Source organism: Macrosteles quadrilineatus, unplaced genomic scaffold, assembly GCF_028750875.1.
Source record: "Macrosteles quadrilineatus isolate MER2022 unplaced genomic scaffold, UCM_ALF_1.0 Scaffold_5__1_contigs__length_97177068, whole genome shotgun sequence".
In the NCBI taxonomy this organism is placed as follows: Eukaryota; Metazoa; Arthropoda; class Insecta; order Hemiptera; family Cicadellidae; genus Macrosteles; species Macrosteles quadrilineatus.
In genome coordinates, this window is record NW_026542598.1 from 56425064 (window position 1) to 56442834 (window position 17771).

General features: G+C 31.2%; 2 protein-coding genes across 5 annotated transcripts in view; one reads left to right on the plus strand and one right to left on the minus strand.

The window, feature by feature from the left end:
* LOC128994207 (G-protein-signaling modulator 2) overlaps positions 1-7773 on the plus strand; it is a 37393-nt gene extending 29620 nt beyond the window's left edge. For all 4 annotated transcript variants that reach the window (XM_054418587.1, XM_054418586.1, XM_054418589.1 and 1 more), the window contains 4 exons: positions 1675-1755; positions 2093-2246; positions 3099-3246; positions 3742-7773. In XM_054418587.1, coding sequence (XP_054274562.1) covers positions 1675-1755; positions 2093-2246; positions 3099-3246; positions 3742-3913 — 555 coding nt within the window. In that variant the 3' untranslated portion in view covers positions 3914-7773. The remainder of the gene's footprint in view (positions 1-1674; positions 1756-2092; positions 2247-3098; positions 3247-3741) is intronic.
* Positions 7774-10757: 2984 nt separating this feature from the next.
* Positions 10758-17771, minus strand: part of LOC128994922 (major facilitator superfamily domain-containing protein 6) — a 47910-nt gene continuing 40896 nt past the window's right edge. The window contains exon 13 of the mRNA XM_054419756.1: positions 10758-15222. Within this exon, the coding sequence (XP_054275731.1) occupies positions 15134-15222 (89 nt within the window). The 3' untranslated portion in view covers positions 10758-15133. The remainder of the gene's footprint in view (positions 15223-17771) is intronic.

Below are 17771 nucleotides of genomic sequence, written 5' to 3' on the forward strand. Positions count from 1 at the left end.
TTAATAATGTAAATTGTTATTTATTTAATGTTCTATAAAGTAAACAATAAATTAAATATATTGATATATTTATAGTTAGTAGGTAGGCCATACATTCAATCTAATACATAATTATATGAAAAGAAACTCAAATAAACCTTAGATTTCCCACATGCCTTTGTCTTAATCTGATATAGATGCTTGAAATAGATTTAACATCCTCACGCATTAAAAAACTAAAAAAATAGAAAATAATTTATAAATAAAAACTTTTTTAAACAAAACGTTTTTAAACGCCCTAAAAAGTAGAAAATAATTTACAAATAATTTATAAATATGTTGAGAGCGTATAAATACTTGTACGATTTAAAACGAAAAACGTGGGGTGCATGCAATAGATAGTTTACCTTCACCTACACTGAACTAATGTATTATTATCAATTAATTGCATGCACCCAACGTTTTTCGTTTTAAATCGTACAAGTATTTATACGCTCTCAACATATTTATAAATTATTTGTAAATTATTTTCTACTTTTTAGGGCGTTTAAAAACGTTTTGTTTAAAAAAGTTTGTATTTATAAATTATTTCAGTATTAGTTAACTAGTTAATAACTAGTTAGCTGAGCTGAAGTAGTGGATTTCCTAGAATTACAAGGTTTTCGGTTCGATCCTGGTTGTTAGTAGCTTTTTGAAGGTCCAAAACTAGACCTAGTTGTCCTTAAGTATTGTTGTCAGGAACAATGCTATCATCTCATTCATTCATTCAACACTCATCCTTCGCTTATCTTGACCTTAAGATACACACTATGGTGTGTCATATTATGAATTCAATATAGATGTTTTAGGTCCTAAATTTGCAGTTTGACATAACCACTCTTTGACTAAACTCAAACTCAGATTATTTTTGTACGAACCAGGCTTTATTAAGTGTGTAACATTTGTGTTCAATGTTATTTGTGGGCTTACAGCTTTTCAGTGTTGTTCAGCTTTTAGAGATTTGGTGTGATGTAGTACCCTAGTCTTGTAAACATTCTATACAATTGTAGCTTGTATTATTTATTGTTGTTGCCTCTAAGGAAATGTAGGTACTGGAAAATTTGCTTATTGAAGGGTCAGAACAATCAAATGTCAATAGTTGATACACTATAATCATAAAGTTTAATTTATTCATACAAGTTATCACTAATATTTCAGTATACATATCTCTACTACCCAGATAGGGAAATTGACATTTAATCAAAAAATTTTAACACTTTTCAACAAGGAAATTACTTATACTGTATTGAATTCCTGTATTTTAAAAACGTGTTTATATAAACCAATTTTACTAAAATGATTAGTTGTTGACTGTTGTGTACCTAATTATCTATAGAAACTTTTATTTTCATTATAATGCATTTTGAGTCCAACACCTAGGTTTAATAAAAAAATACTATTAGGCAAAGGGTAAAAATAAAAATGTAATTTCACTGTATACTTGATTAACCAAATACTTTTAAAAATGTGCTATTTAAAGTCTTAAAACATAGACAGAATTTAAAAAGATAATTTTAGTCTTGGCAAGCAACAAATTTAAAAAGTATTGGACTAAATCACATGTTTATCATTAAAAAAGTACTCTCTGCATTTCTTTCCAAATTTGTACATTGTGTATGATTTAGTAACATAATTTTTTAATAAATTTGATTACAGTTGACACCAGACGCCAAAGGAAAGACTCCAGCACCCAGCAGTTTAACTATGAACAATGCCAATACAGCTTCAGAGACAAAAGTAAGTGCAGAAAAAATCATTATTGATACAATGTGCTATAGACCTACTTTGTATTTTTGTGTTATAATTGAATATACAACACATTATATATTAGAGAAACAAAGTAATTGGGTCGAGTTACTCACTCATAAGCTACATATGATGAGGATACAATTTAGACAATACTGGTAAACTAAACGGAGGTCAACAGAAACAATTTAAATGGTTTGTAATAGAAATTAGACAGTGTGTAACAGCATTGACTATTGGATAACAGTACAACTGGTCAGTGGCGGGTGGCGCCACAAAATAATTTAATTATTGAATGTTTAGTCATAATTGTGTTGTCTGTTTACAGCTGGACCACTGTGATGATGAAGACTCGTTCTTTGATCTACTTTCTCGGTTCCAGTCAGAACGTATGGATGACCAGAGATGCTCATTGGCTCTCCCAGCGGACAACAAGGAGAACACAGCTCCCGTCGTCAACTCAGCCACACTCAACAATGCTGGTGAGACTGCTTTACCTAGATAGCAATTGTAAGAGTAGGCATAAATATCCCCTGCAGCAAACCTGCAGACTAAGCGAATTTACATTTACCTGGTTGGGTTTTTGTTATATATTATTATATCTGTTAGTCTGGACTCATTAATTAATACTTTGTGGTTGGCTGACCAGGATTTGCTTTTTAAATAATATAATATAATAAGACTTACCGTCTTGAAGCAATCCAGTTTTTGTACTCAGTGTTTCGGCTTTATAAAGCCATCTTCAGCACATTCTTCTAGAGGTCAATTCATTATAAACATGCGAACATTCTGATTCTTGTCAACTTTTTACAACACATTTTACACAACACAAAAGATGTAAACATAAACTTTGGTAGGCCTACCCTACTTGTATGTCGCGCCATAACCTCACCTCACTTTTGACATGTGCTCAACTGACAGACAACAGAGGACAGGCAATTTAGATTTTTTCTAGTTGCTGGAGCATCAATGCCTTCATGATCATTTTTTTGTGTCGTCGTCCCTTCTGACTATTATTTCATATATTACATTAGCTGTAAAATTGGATTGGACATTGATGAGGTTTTGGTTGTCATATTTGTGAGCACGATATTTCCACTTCCTCTAACCTGTCAAGCCTATATGATTTGTTGCATGTGTGCAGAACCTCTAAACAATCTTCAACTGGTTTATAATCATGCATTGAATCCCTGATGTGTGCTGCAAAGTTGGATCTTTGAAGGCTAATATCAGGATTTCGTAATGACCACGGAAGACTCTGGTGATTTTCCATTGTTTTTTAATTGTTTTTATGGTTTTTCATTTTTAATTGTTAGTTTTTTATAATGTTGCAGGAGAGGCTCAGGATGACCTGCTGGACCTGATCGTAGGTATGCAGAGCAAGAGGATGGATGAGCAGAGAGTAGCGCTGCCTCACCTGCCTGGCTTGTGTCCCCCACAGAGCTCCGCTCCTGACGAGGGCTTCCTGGAAATGCTCATGAGGTAGGCCTACACTACTCTGAGAAAAGTTAGTGTCTTAAGAATTTGGCAGCCTTATATTGCCTTTTTTTAGCCTTCCATTTGCCCATTCACATTGGGCAAATGTGAAACGTATCTAGCAAACCAAGGTGTGAGACGGTACAGAACAAGAACGAACCACACCGATAAATATTAAGGACAACACTGGGACGCAAATCCTACTACATCGCTGATTTGATATCATAGTCCATCAGGATGCAGCCGACTCTCAAACAGGGTTTTTATCAGATAAGGAAAATAGGAGATAATTAGAAAATTTTCTCTTACCCAAACATTTTGTTCTAAAAAAACCATTTTAATAGTTCACAATATGCATGTATATAAAATGAAAAATTTGGGTAAGTTATCAATATTAGTCAATTATTTGAAAAAAAGTAAAATAACACAAGAAATTCTTGTTCTATTTAAAACACATCAGTCTTTGGAATTGGTGGATGATTAGTCTGTATGTTTTTGTAGGTGTCAAGGTGCCAGGCTGGAGGACCAGCGTAGTTCTCTACCAGAGGAGCCGACGGCACCTGCCAGCGCAGGGACTACAGTGCCAGACGAAGACTTCTTCTCTCTCATCATGAGGCTGCAGAGCGGACGCATGGAGGACCAGCGAGCCACGGTGCCGACTACTCTCAAGTAATCCACTACACGCAACAACACAACATCTACTGACTTGGGCTCGTGTTACCAATGCTTCTAACCCTGTTCTACACTTTTCCGGTCAAGTTACAGTAGAAACTCTGTTAACCGTCACTCCCGGCAACCTGACGTCATGAAGTAATTCAGGGTATTTAGTGTCACTTTCACTTTTAAGCAACTGATTTTCATGTAAGGCTATTGAAGTCACAGAGTGTTTATCAGTCACAGAAATGAAATACTGTAGTTGAATCCATTTAATTTTTTTAATCGATAAATTAGAAGTAACAATGGGAAAGTGATATAGTTTTAATTAGTGATAAACTCATGATCTATGATATTCATTAAATTTCCTCTATTTAAAAAAATAAACTAAGCATAACTATTCTATTGCAGTATAGTAGTAGACTGCCGATCACCCATAATATAAATTACATATTAAACGTATTATACCGGATCAATTACATATTATATGTTAATTAATCACGTTGCAGATTAAACACAATTGCAATAGTATATTACATTACTACTAGTCTGGAAAATAGGGGTTATTACCATACGAGTCTAGTAAATACATTTTGCACGAGTGACGTACGATATTTTTTGGAACTAAGTTTAATGATCTGTTCACTGTATTTAAAATGTTTTATCACTACCTAACTATGCCTACATTTTAACTATGCACTCAAAGTAAATGTTAGATATTTCCAAGGCATTTTACCCCAAGTTACAATCAATCAGCCACTAATTATCATGGAAATCGGTAGTCTACTGTATCTGTATTTTAAAGTGCGGTTACAGTGCCACTACTATAGGTAGCGCTGATAGAACCGTTAATAGAGGTTCTACTGCATACTAAACGTTGTTGCTAAAATGCAAATGTATTGTGTTTCTGTCTCAAAGTTAATAATTGGGCCTATTAATATTGGCCTAAATTAATTTCTTGATTTTCTGATTGGTTTACAAAAACTCTTATTTTAAATAACCTTGCTTGTTTTTTTAAAAGTTTTAATAAATGAAACTTGGGAAGATTTTGTGTTGATATATAAGCTTATGAACTAACGTTGCACACTGTTTACTTGTTTAACTTTCAATTTTACACCCCCAAGTCAGTAACAGCAGAGTTTTTTAATGCTTCGGTAAAGTTTTATATTTGTCTAGCTGAGCAATACATATTTTTATTATAGTTGTGAAGTGCTTAGTATATTCGTAATATCGTTACTCAAAACTTTGGTAGAAATTAAAGTTGTCCATTAATTTTGCCAGTGAATGAATAGTGATTGTATACTTCTCAAATAGAGGTGTGCGGATTCGGATAGTTTGACATTCAATTACTTAATTAATAAATAATATTAAGGTTAAAAAGTTATAACTTGCATTTTCCATACAAAAACTTCAATATTAATATTGCAAAATTGTGATATTGTACTGTAAGTCATCAATCTTGGTTCAGTTATAAAAACGGAAGTTCAAATTCACAGCTCACTCAAACTTAACAAAAAAGTATACAGTACCTTATATCTAGATGCAAACAATTTATATGGCAAGACCTACATGTCTCAGTGTATACCTTGTATCTTGATGCAAACTATTTACATGGCAAGGCAATGTCTCAGAAGCCTTATGGTCGTGATAAAGTCCAAAACGTCAAAATACATAGTCTAAAAAGTCGAATATTTACTGGATAGTGTCGGATATAAAATTTGGGCTTGGTTCAGATCCGATTTTTTGGATATCCGCACACCTCTACTTTTCTCATCCTATTATAAAATCAGAAGACTTTTTGTTATTATGTTTCATCGTTACACTGGAGTAGGCCGAAATCAAGAACATTTTCTTTCATATTTTCAGATAAATTTTACAATTTTAGCTTGATTTGTTAGTTAATATCATAGGAAAAGCAAGAAAATCATATTTTTATATCTATCTAAATTATTAATTCTGTAAGCGATTTTTAAAAATCAAAATTTTGACAGTTTGGCAGCTTGCAGGATGATGGGAGATGGCTCAAATTAAATGTCTTGGTCCCAGGGGGTAGGAAAAAATAGCAGATTATGTCCAAATCTACCAGAAAATGAGAAATAACGAAAATTTGAATATCTTCCATTTATAATGCGTTGGTATAGAAAAACGTCAGCTTTGTTTACATTAAACATGTCATTACTAATGTCATTTTTTAATTCTACTTTTAATCCTGTTGAAGAGTGTGTGAAGTTTGTCCACTAATCAACAAATAGTTTAGATACATTCTGCTTTCACTAAAGTCATCTAAAAATGATTAACTTACAATTTTCCACACAAATTATGTTTGCTGCATTTTCCAGAGATAAATCTCTGGAATGATTCACAAATTATTAATTTTGAAAATAACATTGACAAAAGCAAACGGACTGTTTTTTACACACAAGATATGGTGTACAGGGTTATCTATCCTGACACATAGAAAATTTGATTCTGAGTTTATATTACAATAATATTTTGTTTTACATTATTTGAGCTTTTTAGGCACTTATGTCCCTACAATTCACTAGTTGAGTTATAATTGTGTTAATTTGATTAAATGACAAGAAACAAATAGTACACACTAAGTTATGCCCTCTACATTACCTGGCCTGAAACACCTTTAAATTGTCCTCATCTGTTCCATAAGCAAAATATATTTTATCTATGCTTTTGCTCAGTTCCATGTGTTTAACAAATTCATTCTTCACTCTGTAAATTTTACAAACTGATGCACACTTTAAGGACACACAAAACGTAGTGTAAATTTTGATGGTGTGTATATAAGTACAGTAAAATGTTACTTATTCCAACATGTTAAAAAGATATAAAATGTAGAAAACCTGCTTGGATATCTGTACCTGCTATCCAAAGAAAAATAGTTATAATCAGTGGAATAAACCATGTCTACTCTGCAAAAAACAATCTAGATCAAATTTCAACATAAAAATTTGATTTCTTTTATGATCTATTATTTTGTATATTATCGTAATATGTATAGATAAAAAATGACCATTTTAGTTCTAAGTTAGTTTATGACACATTTAGGCTATATTTTATCTTTCTTTAATATATATTAAGCTCAAAACTTGTTTATGCTATATAAGTTTCATGTAATAAAACCTAATGCATATCATATACAATCTCAAAACCACATAAATAACTAATCTTTATCAACAGCTCAACGTATTCAGTTTCAACTTCACTCGCTTGTTACATTAAGCTGTTGAGTTTGTACACAAAGTTTAACATTATTAATATTTGAGTTGGCACTTTATAGCCCTGTGCCATTAATTATGTGCACCTTCCTAATATTTTTCAGGAACCTTTTGTAAATACAGTATATCCTTCTTTTTTCATCTCAAAAGTGTATATTTTTTATAGGCGTAGCTACTACTGACCCCATTATGTTTTTTGTTTATATAATTTTATGTCATATAAAGCAGCTAAAGGTACTATTACTATTATCTGCTTATAACTTAACTGATGTCTAATGTGAGTTTTCTAAGTCTAACTCGTCTAAATTTGGAATCTCTTAGCTGAAATCAGGTTAAAAATAAGTAGTTGTTGAAAGTACAAATAGTTACAAAAAAATTGATTTATGAATCTTGCACTTTAAAGATATGATCAGATAATCTATTTAACTTTATAGTACAGAATGTAAATATTATATTCCGAATCTTAAAGAATGGAACTTTGGAATATTAAAAGTTTGGCAATTTTATTCCTCTTGCTTACGGGATGTTTTTAAAAGGTTTCTGGAGCAAGCTAGTTCAAATCTAACACTAGCACTGAAAGAGGAATGACTAAATGATTGGTGGGGAATCGTAGTTTACGCAACGATCTGGTAAGGATAGTTTTAACCCATTGGAGACTTGGTTTTGTGTTCAATAGCATAGCCTTTAGAATCCATTAAAAAATGGCTAATTTGCAGTGTTTCAGTAAAAAATTCATAAAAAATTTACTTTTTAACTTAAATAGATAAAAGTTGTATGTAAATTAATTAAAATTAAATTTCCTATTGTAATAAATATGTTTCAAGTAAAAAAAATAACAATAATATTTTTTTTAATCTTTCAAAATGAAAATAAAATATATATATATATATTTTTCAAAAGCAATGTCAAAGAATTTATTAAAAATATTTTTTTAAAACTATTTCTTGCTTTTATTCCCTTACTTTATTCAATTCCCTACATAAAAATGTTTAATTTGTAATTATATCTACAATAGTCCATGTTTTACAGCTATTTATGTAAAACACTGTCTACCCTCTCATCACCACTAGGCCTACGCCGATAGGCCTACGCCGCCCGATTCGCCAATTCACTTTCACTTTCATTTTCGCACTAAAGACTGTTAATCTTACTCGAGAATATGCGATCAAATTAATTTGTTGGCTTCCATTTATAAAACATAATAATAAACCCGTAACTAAGTTATAATGACTTATCACCACTGAAAGTACGAACACAAACAAACACAAAGGTCTGAAAATCAAGAATGTAAACAATCACGTCACATCTGTTGCACCATATTGTCAACCGTACAAATGAAAATAATATTCCTTGTCAGTTTCTAATATTACAGAGAGAGTAAGAAAACAATTTTATTGTAAAACTGTAGACTTATAACAAATAAAACAAATCAGCTGTTAAGAATACGTAATGACAACTTTCAATGACGTAATATTTTTACACTTTTTGTTACTTGTTTTCTACTTATTACTTTTAGTTTATTCTTAAATAATCATTTTTTATTTAAACTATAATTCATCACGAGACAGTCTCGTGCAAAGTCTCCAATGGGTTAACAAAAAAAGTATAAAATTTAAGGCAGGTGCCTTTAAAACTTTTATGAGTCTCGTTAAGGCTAAATACGCGAGTTGCGTACACTACTTTACCTTAGACCATTTCATATTTACTAAAAATCGATTACACATAACTTCCAAGAGGGGTTATGTTTTCGTTCAAAACCTCTCATAGCCACTGATTGAGTGATTGTGATGCAACGACTTGTTGTCTCAACTACTCACTCATTGTTTAATCAATTAAATTGGTCTTAACAGCTGATAAGTTGACGTTTGTAATTTTTTCTCTCAATCTTTGAACCTCATAGGTCCGGTCCGTTACTCGTGTTGTAAAGTAAAACAACAATGCTGTTAAGTGAATCTTTTTAATTCTAAGAACTGAACTGAAGGGCTAGTTTAAAAAAATGTTGTAGGTAAAGTTAATTACATAGCAAAGCTTTTGTTAAAAAAGTGCACAAAGTTCACATTTTAACTAGCTTGCTCTGTCACCATGGGATCTTATAGAGACCTTCATTTTTAGACAACTCTGTATTTATTATATTCTAGTAAATACAAATTAAATTTGTCTATTGCAACAGGTAAGTCTGCATTTACAAAAAGACTCTTTCAACTGGATTATTCAATAACATTGCTTTTTGTAAGTTCTAAAGCTGTTTAATTTTTCACCTTTTGTAAGAGAATACAGAAATAGCCTTTTGTCAATTCTATCTTGCCAAAAGTATATGTCAGATATATGTGTTTTACTCACTTTTTCTAGATTTTGACAAAACCAACTTTATTTTTTAGTACTTTTATAAACATATTGATTATTATTGTGCCAAAAGTATGTCATTCCTTAGTGTAATTTTTCAATTAGTTCCTTTTCTTTATGGAACTGTTAGCACTAATAACAAAATAATTTTTACTGTAGACAGAATTTGAATTTCCAATGTAAATTAGATACTAGATGAAATTGTTGTACTCACTGCACGAGTGCTGTACTTTTGATTAGCTTAGAACTGCATGCATTTCTTTGCCAAAGACTTTAAACTTGACTTATAAAACGGGTCTAATTGTAACCTTATGAGTGGTCCTTTGAAGAAGGTTTAAGCTTTAATGTATTCGAGTTTCCCAGAGAGTCTGTTAGAATGTATATTAGGTTTAATACTATATCGTAATGTTAAAGAAATCACAACTAAAAATATTTATTTTTCCATTAAATTAGCTAACAATGTATTCATAGGCGAATCAATCCCTATGACTATTTTATAAGTTACATGTTAAAAACAAAGTGGTAAATAAAGTATTATTTGTAACCCTTCTGTTTTATTTACTCCTTGAGCCAATAGTTCATTTGTGTAACTAGTGGGCAAAGTGGCACTTTGCTGCACATGAGAGATATGTTTACGCACAAGTTTTAGGCGAGTGTGGAAAGTTTCTTGAGTGCAGCAAAGGCAGTTTGCACTCGTGTTACACATTATATTTTCCCTACAGTTACTATAAATCATATAAATATTTAGTCTTTCAAACAATGTAAACACGTTTTTAGGTTAGGTTGAATGGAAACATTGAACAAAATGGGAAACGCTGCACTAGCTGATTGTAGTTGTAATGTCTTTAAGTGTTGCCAACTTATTTTCAAGCGTACACGTACTCGTATTACGTGCCTAATAAAAGCACACTGTTTTGTGTTGTTTGGTTAATACTGAAGTGCGGCACAAGTAAAAAGAGTGCGGCAATTAGCAACTTTCTATTACTATAGCAAAACTTGTGGAAGAATTGTTTGCCTAACGTGCAAAGTGGCATTTTTAATGTAAAGTGCAAGTTATGGAACAGAATAGAACAGTGTATTGAACTAGGAAGTTCTTTCTTTACTTAACCTCTGACAAAATAAATTAAGTCTGCATGATTGGGTTAGATTTAAGTTCACACAGTTAAAATTCACACCAATTCTTAGTCTTGAACCAACTCTTTAATATTTGTTTGTTTGGTAAGTTACATCAAACATTCAATTTTTTTCTACTATTGTAATAGTTACAGGTAGGCACTAAAACAATAATTATTTAACAATATCATTTATTGAATCTAAATAATATAATATGGATAACAAAACAAATAATCAACTATATTAAACAATCGATGCAAATAACTAAGCACCAAAGATATTTGGTATTGCAGTAGGAAACGAGATCAGTAATACTGTAACATACTGATAAGTCGAGAAATATTTACAAGTGAAATAGTTGCCAGAAGTTACAAATTCTATAAAGAAAGGCAGCTATGGATGATATTTAGAATAGAATGAACATTTAAAAATTTTATAATACCCTAAAAACGGTAAAGTTTTATAAACTAGACCTTATGTTTAAAACGAGAATAAAAAAACATGCTGTTGAGGTACAGTAGATAATAAAATAACTAATCTGGTATATTCAGGACTTTGGCGGTGTTTCAGGATTATTGAAAATTCCTGTTTACTGAATGTCTTCTAAAAACAGCAGATTTTTCGATACCAAAAATAACGCTAATTTTAGAACTTTTGCCAATTGCTCCCACATATGTGCTGTTCACTCCCTACTCTGCCGTTAGCTCCCCACATCTGGAAATCACTCCAATATGGCTTAAAACAGCATCAAACAAATTGTTACGCCTTTAGACCAAAGCCGGGTTATTGAAAGTGCCAGACCATCGCATACCAGATTAGCGGTTGTTTACTGTAATTACAGGACAGTCAAAATATTTACGGCTTCCTGTTAGATTGATTGTGAACATTCCCTGATTTACCGTGGTTTTAGGCTTCACAAATAATTTATTTAGTCCAGCAACACATTAATTGTCGTTGGTATTTTATAAAACAATGGTCCCTGATGTACTTATAGATTTAATAATAATTTAAGTAACTATAACTTGCACCTGAACAACTCAAACGTCATTTGTCCCTTAAATCAACTAACAATCAAGGAACTAAAAAATATACAAACCAAATTGCAGTGAAAGATCCTTTTAAACCCTACTAAAAACGGGAAGGAGGCAAGATAATTGTAGTAGGTAAGGTATACAATAAAATGAAATCAAAGCTATACATTTTCTACTTAACCAAAATGACTAATACAAAATACAAAATGAAAGTGGAGACCATGAACTGTACCAACCCAATATAAGAGGTTATAAAGTAAATAATACTAAATGCTAATGTAAATACATTATTATAATTTAAAAGTAAATGCACTTCTTACCTATCCTGTTCAAGAAAGGCAAAATCATGCATTTCAGATACCAAGCATTAAAACTCCTTAAATGACTTTTCTTATACAGTACGTACAATTTTTTTTTAGGATAAAAGATAATTGTGCTTCAAATAAGTTCAGCCAACTTAAGTGACTAATTTCTCTTTGATTCTACAAAGGTTTGCTACTAACATTAAAATCTCCAAATTCATCCATAACTGGATAACTGGTTTCCAATAAAGGCACTGCAAGGTTGATGATCAATATCTAGGCATGTAGTGATATATCATGTTTTGATAAGGGAGGACATTTTCAAAGAAATAACGCTGCTAACGTTAACCCAGTGACACATACAGGAAATTTTTTTCAGGAGCGCAGGCCATCCTATTCCAGGGGTTCAGGAAAACGCCCTCTCCTGCAAACTAATTTAATATAACATTGCTTTGAAAAATTTTCAGGGTAACCAAAACTCTCTTTAAAAACATTTCTATTATAATCTTTGTTTTTTAACGGATCAGAAGAAAATTAAAAAAAGAAGCGTAAAAAAATCAAATACGAGGGTGATAATGAAATGTTACCCATTTTTATAATAATGATTTAGGTGTGAAATATCTATTCTCCAATAAAATATTACGATTTAAATACAACATGTATCCTCATCACTTATCGATAGCAAATTACTCAAATATGTTATAGGAACTATTAGTCTACATATAGATAAAGGGGTATTTATTGTAGTAAAATATACAATGTAAACTGATGATAAACATAAATTAATTTAAAGATAACGATATAATAATTTTTTATTGGAATGATTTTCTTTGACAATATTGGTTTACAAAGAGAAAAAAGTACCGGCTGATGTGCTCGACAATAGTTGGTTTTTCTATGCTCTTAGGATGGAAAATTTACTGTTGCCCCAAAACAAATGCATTGAAAAGTGCAGTTTCTTCTGCCTAACCAAAATTATTACCTAAGGTTTTTTAGTAGTGCATTTGTGTCAAACACTTGCAAACAAATGTTTTTCAAGTAAAAAAAATAGATATTGCACAAAATGTGTCATATTTATAGAGACATGGCGGGCAAATGAAAAGGTTGAATTTAGGCCTTGTAGTATGATAATTTGACTGTACTAGCTGCCATAGATGTCACATTATTTTTTTGAAATGTTTTAAAGTGTATGTCGAATTGTTTTCCTCTACACGGCTTTCAGTTTAACTATTTTTGTTTTTGTCCTATAAAACGTCACATTTACATACAGTTGTCTATTGTTTAAAGTGGGATGTACCATTTGTTTACGTTGGAAAAATTAAGAAGTCAATGCATTTTTGGTAGTAATGATATTTTTATAAGAATGCTCATCAAACAAAGGACAATATTTTTTCTGTGATGAATTAAAAAATCCCAATCAAGAAATTTACTTAGAAATAACTGCACAATTAATTTAAATGAGGGGACCCATGCAAAAACTGCAAATACTAAAAAGGTTCCAAACTGGTTTCTGGGGCAAAAGAACAATGCAATACCTAGCTTTCCACCTCAGTCAGGTTAAAGTTATCAATACCAATAAAAGCAGTCTATTTCAAACCAATTTTCATAATCTGTTGCATCCTTATTGTGTTAAATATAGATTTGCACTAATAAAAAAAAATATTCTGATGATTTTTACTTTCTCCCCTTACACATAGTATATGGGGAAAGTATTGTACTCATAACAACTTTAGAGTTTGAGTCTTGGTATGTACAAAGCCACACCTGTGGTCCGATTCTGATGAATTTTGGTATGTGAGTAAAAATCCATAACATCTCCAGGGATTTATTTTTTTGAAATTTTGATTTGTAATGGCAATTTTTCCATAAAATAACAGAAAAGTCAAGTTTTATAAAAACGGTATGGCCCATTTCTGTAAAAAATAGAGTTTAAAAGTTATTGTAATTTAAGTGGTTTTACCATTAAAAAAGCCCATAAAATAGCAAAAATTCTGGTTAAAAAAGAGATTGACTGATTATAATAAAAATTAAGTATGTTTTGTTTCTAATAATTTTACACAAAATGGTAACCCCATTGCTGAAAAATATGCAGTTCAAAAATTAATGCAACTTTTGTGATTTTACCCATGAAATATCATAGTTACTGCCACCGCTTACCCATGCATGATAAACGTTGTTGGCAAACTTATGGGAGAAATTATATGTCAGATTGCTGATACTGTTTATTTATTCAGTAGTGTAGAAAAAAAATCCTTCAAAACTAAGGTAAAAGTTTTTACATTTGAGACCATAAGTACCACAAAACTTGTTGAGCCCACTTTTTGCTCTTGTTATGAAACATACTACTAAAATATCACAATTAAGTAAAGTAGTTGTTTTACATACATAAATGATACAGTATTAAGCAATAATACAGTAGAGTTTATAAGAGAGAATCTGAGAAAAAAACAAGAAAAACATTTGGTATACTTACAAAAATAAAATACATTATTGTATATTCTAAAAACACGTGTTGAGCATGATATTATATCACCTGTCCTCACAACTGGTTTTATAAACTATGACATATATTGTCAATCTAGTACACTGACTGTGTCTTTTGGGAATATGAGTTTAAATACAATTTTTGATGAAACAAACTGCTGAATTTTAAGTATTCATGTTGAAAAGCAAACAAGAAAGGAAAAATAATAAGTTTTTATGAATTCGGGATGGATAAATCCTTCAAATTTTCTCATATTTGAATTACAAGTAAAATTTCTTGGATCTCCTGATTTTTAGATATAAAATGGTTCCCATTATTAACAAAACACTCATCATTATTAACAATTAACCCATCTTGACTACTGATATTTATGGATCAGTCAAGGATCAATTGTTTTATTAGGCCTACCAAAAAGGTTTGTCACAAGTATCAAGATTCAGTTGACCAAAATCTTAAAATCATGAAACGTGTATATTATATCTTATAGTATATCCACCAACTAAAATCGTTAAATTAAATTCGTCAAAGTGCATACAAGAGTGTCCGTTTGCAGTCATACTTACTAATACATAAAATGTGTATAAACATAAACTTTGTCTCCATTTAAAACAGCACATTGTATCGGTGCTAAAATGGAATGTAAAAATTATTATAGTTACAGGTTAAATACAGTCGACCTAAGTACACTTGGTTGCCAGCGAGGTGTTGAGCTTTGCTGGATGAAGGTTACCGCTATGTCAGTAGTTCATACGAGGGTTCGTCCAACATGTGAATAGCCTCGCTGGGACTTGCGTATACTGCCCCTGGTCCTCGGTTGAAATCTAAAAAAAAAACACATCAGTATAAGAACTCGTTTTAAGTTTACGCTCACAAAAGCCTGCTATGGCTGGTTGTCAAAACATTAAAAACTTATGTATGTAATGAGTTGACTTTTGGAAATTAGAGTGAACCAGGTGTAGATAAAATTTGTATTCAAATAGAGCATAGTTGGATGAGTTGAAAACAGATTTGACTGGAAAATTTCTATTATTTTTTAGTTTTGGATCATTTGATAGTTGATGTAACAATGTTATAGTTTGCAGTGGGCTGTCATTGTAAACAATGTTGGTGTAAAACAGAAACCAGTAAATGACTACTGCACACTCTGTCAGTTGCATTTATTCCACATTATCCATTTTCATTTTAAAACCCATTACAACTTTATAAATGGAAATGAAATAGGTTTTACTCTCCACAGTCAAAGCTTTAGAGGAGTGTCATACTGGTCAGAAACAAAAGACATATGTAGAACATTGCTTATGGTTCTACAAAAATGAGGTTCAGTCAGCTGTTAAGAGAATGTGCTACTAAAAGTATTGGCTTGTGTTAAAAAAGCTCAATATTATGTGTTATCTATTAGGGTTGCTCTTAATATTAAAGAGCATATTGTTAAAATTTGCTTTTATTTCAGCGTATTATATGTATTTTCTATCTCAGGATATACATAAGAGTAAACTATATTGTAAAAACCCCCCCTTGGTTATAGATTTTTTAATATCACTTAATACATATTTTAATTTAATTTTGATGAAAGTTACTGTTGATCCAGCATAATAATTGTTTAGCAGGAATATAATAATATTCCCACTTAACTCAGTAAAATATGACTTCTTATAAGTATGAAGTGTACAAAACACAATCAAACTGGTCAAAGTCAATGATTATTAGAATAATGCGCAACTCAGAGCTTTATTTAATGAAAGATACATCAATTTTTTAAGCACAACTGACTTTCGACACTTGTGGGACTGTGAGGGTGTCTGGGTTACAACGTTGGATTATTAAAATAATACTAAATTAAACCTATAGACAAATAATAGTTAACTTATGAAGCCTTATTATGTCCCCCTTGACTCTTGGGCTTTCCAATCGACCAGATTAGGCATTATTTTACAAAAACAATGAATGTTAACTGAGTACAAAAGCTGCTTAAATTCGCTTATCAACCCTTGTATGCAGTTGAATTTGGCCTATAATTACCTGTTATATGAATTTAAATGCTGAAAAATGCAGAGTTATTGAAGTTTAATTTACAAATAAACACTTAAAAAAGCCAGCTTACGTTTGGCGTAAGATGTGTTTTTAAAGTGCTTATTTAAAATACATGTGCAATGATCATCAAGACAGTTATTAAACAATGTTTGGTAATTAACATTTTCTCCCCAATAATCCCTACTATTAACTGTAAGAATTGCAGGATTTGACCGATTTCAGTCAGATCCTGTTTTCTGACACAACACAAGGCCAAAGTACAGTATGTATTACACATATTGTATTGGCCAATGTGTCAGACTTTCAAGTGTCAGGTTATCAAGAATCGACTGTACAAAAAAACATATATTTGAAATACATAACACACAACACAACGTAGTAAAGGTCTTCTAAACATCTAGGTACAACCAATAAAGCGACGACTACATAAACTAAAATGTTCTACAAGCATAACATAAGTAACTATACAGGGTACAAACCGACCGATTCAAATACTAGGACACTACATCCAATGTACTAAGTACAACGAGTAAACAAAATAATCACTTATAAAATACAATTAACATGCATGACAAGTAGGAAGCTATATTGACTCCTTTAATTTTATTCGCTGATATAACTATTTTAGCTTCTAATGCTGTTTGTTCTCTTTTACCACTTTCAAACAACTTTAATTAATTTATTACTTAAATGACAAGTAGAAAAGAGCCATTTGCCAATTAAAATGTACATTTCACAGGTTCAACAACGGATGGTTACTGAATTTTATAGTTGTATGACTTTTGGTAGAGTGAGTACAAAGAGAAAACTACTTGTTTACAAGGATTATATTTCTTGTGAAATGGTAGATGACTTTTGACTAAACCCTGAGCCAGTGAGTGAGTACTCACGTAGGGAGATAATGCTCTGCTCAGTCAAGCGATCTTAAGCACTAGTTTCAAGGGTTATTAATGTATGTGTTATTGTTCGTAGCTTAGATTTATATTGGTATGTGTTAGTTCTTATATTTAGTTTGTTTGAGGTGCAACTTTATTCTCATGCTTTTATTGTTTGTATTCAAATAAGCGGCATAATAGAATGAGAAGAATTTTATAATGCAATGATTGAATATTTTTACACAAGAAATCTTTAGGTTTAGAAACATATGTTTTTTTTAAACACATGTATGCAAGGACTCAGATTCGGAATTGAATATTTGTAGACCAGGAAAGTCTGTTACTTTATAGAACGTTTACTTAGAAAAGTGAGTAAATTTAAAAAACATTAAAGTCTATTTAGAAATGTCTGTTAACATGTCTGATGACATTTCATAATTCGATGCAGTATTATGAGCCGACAA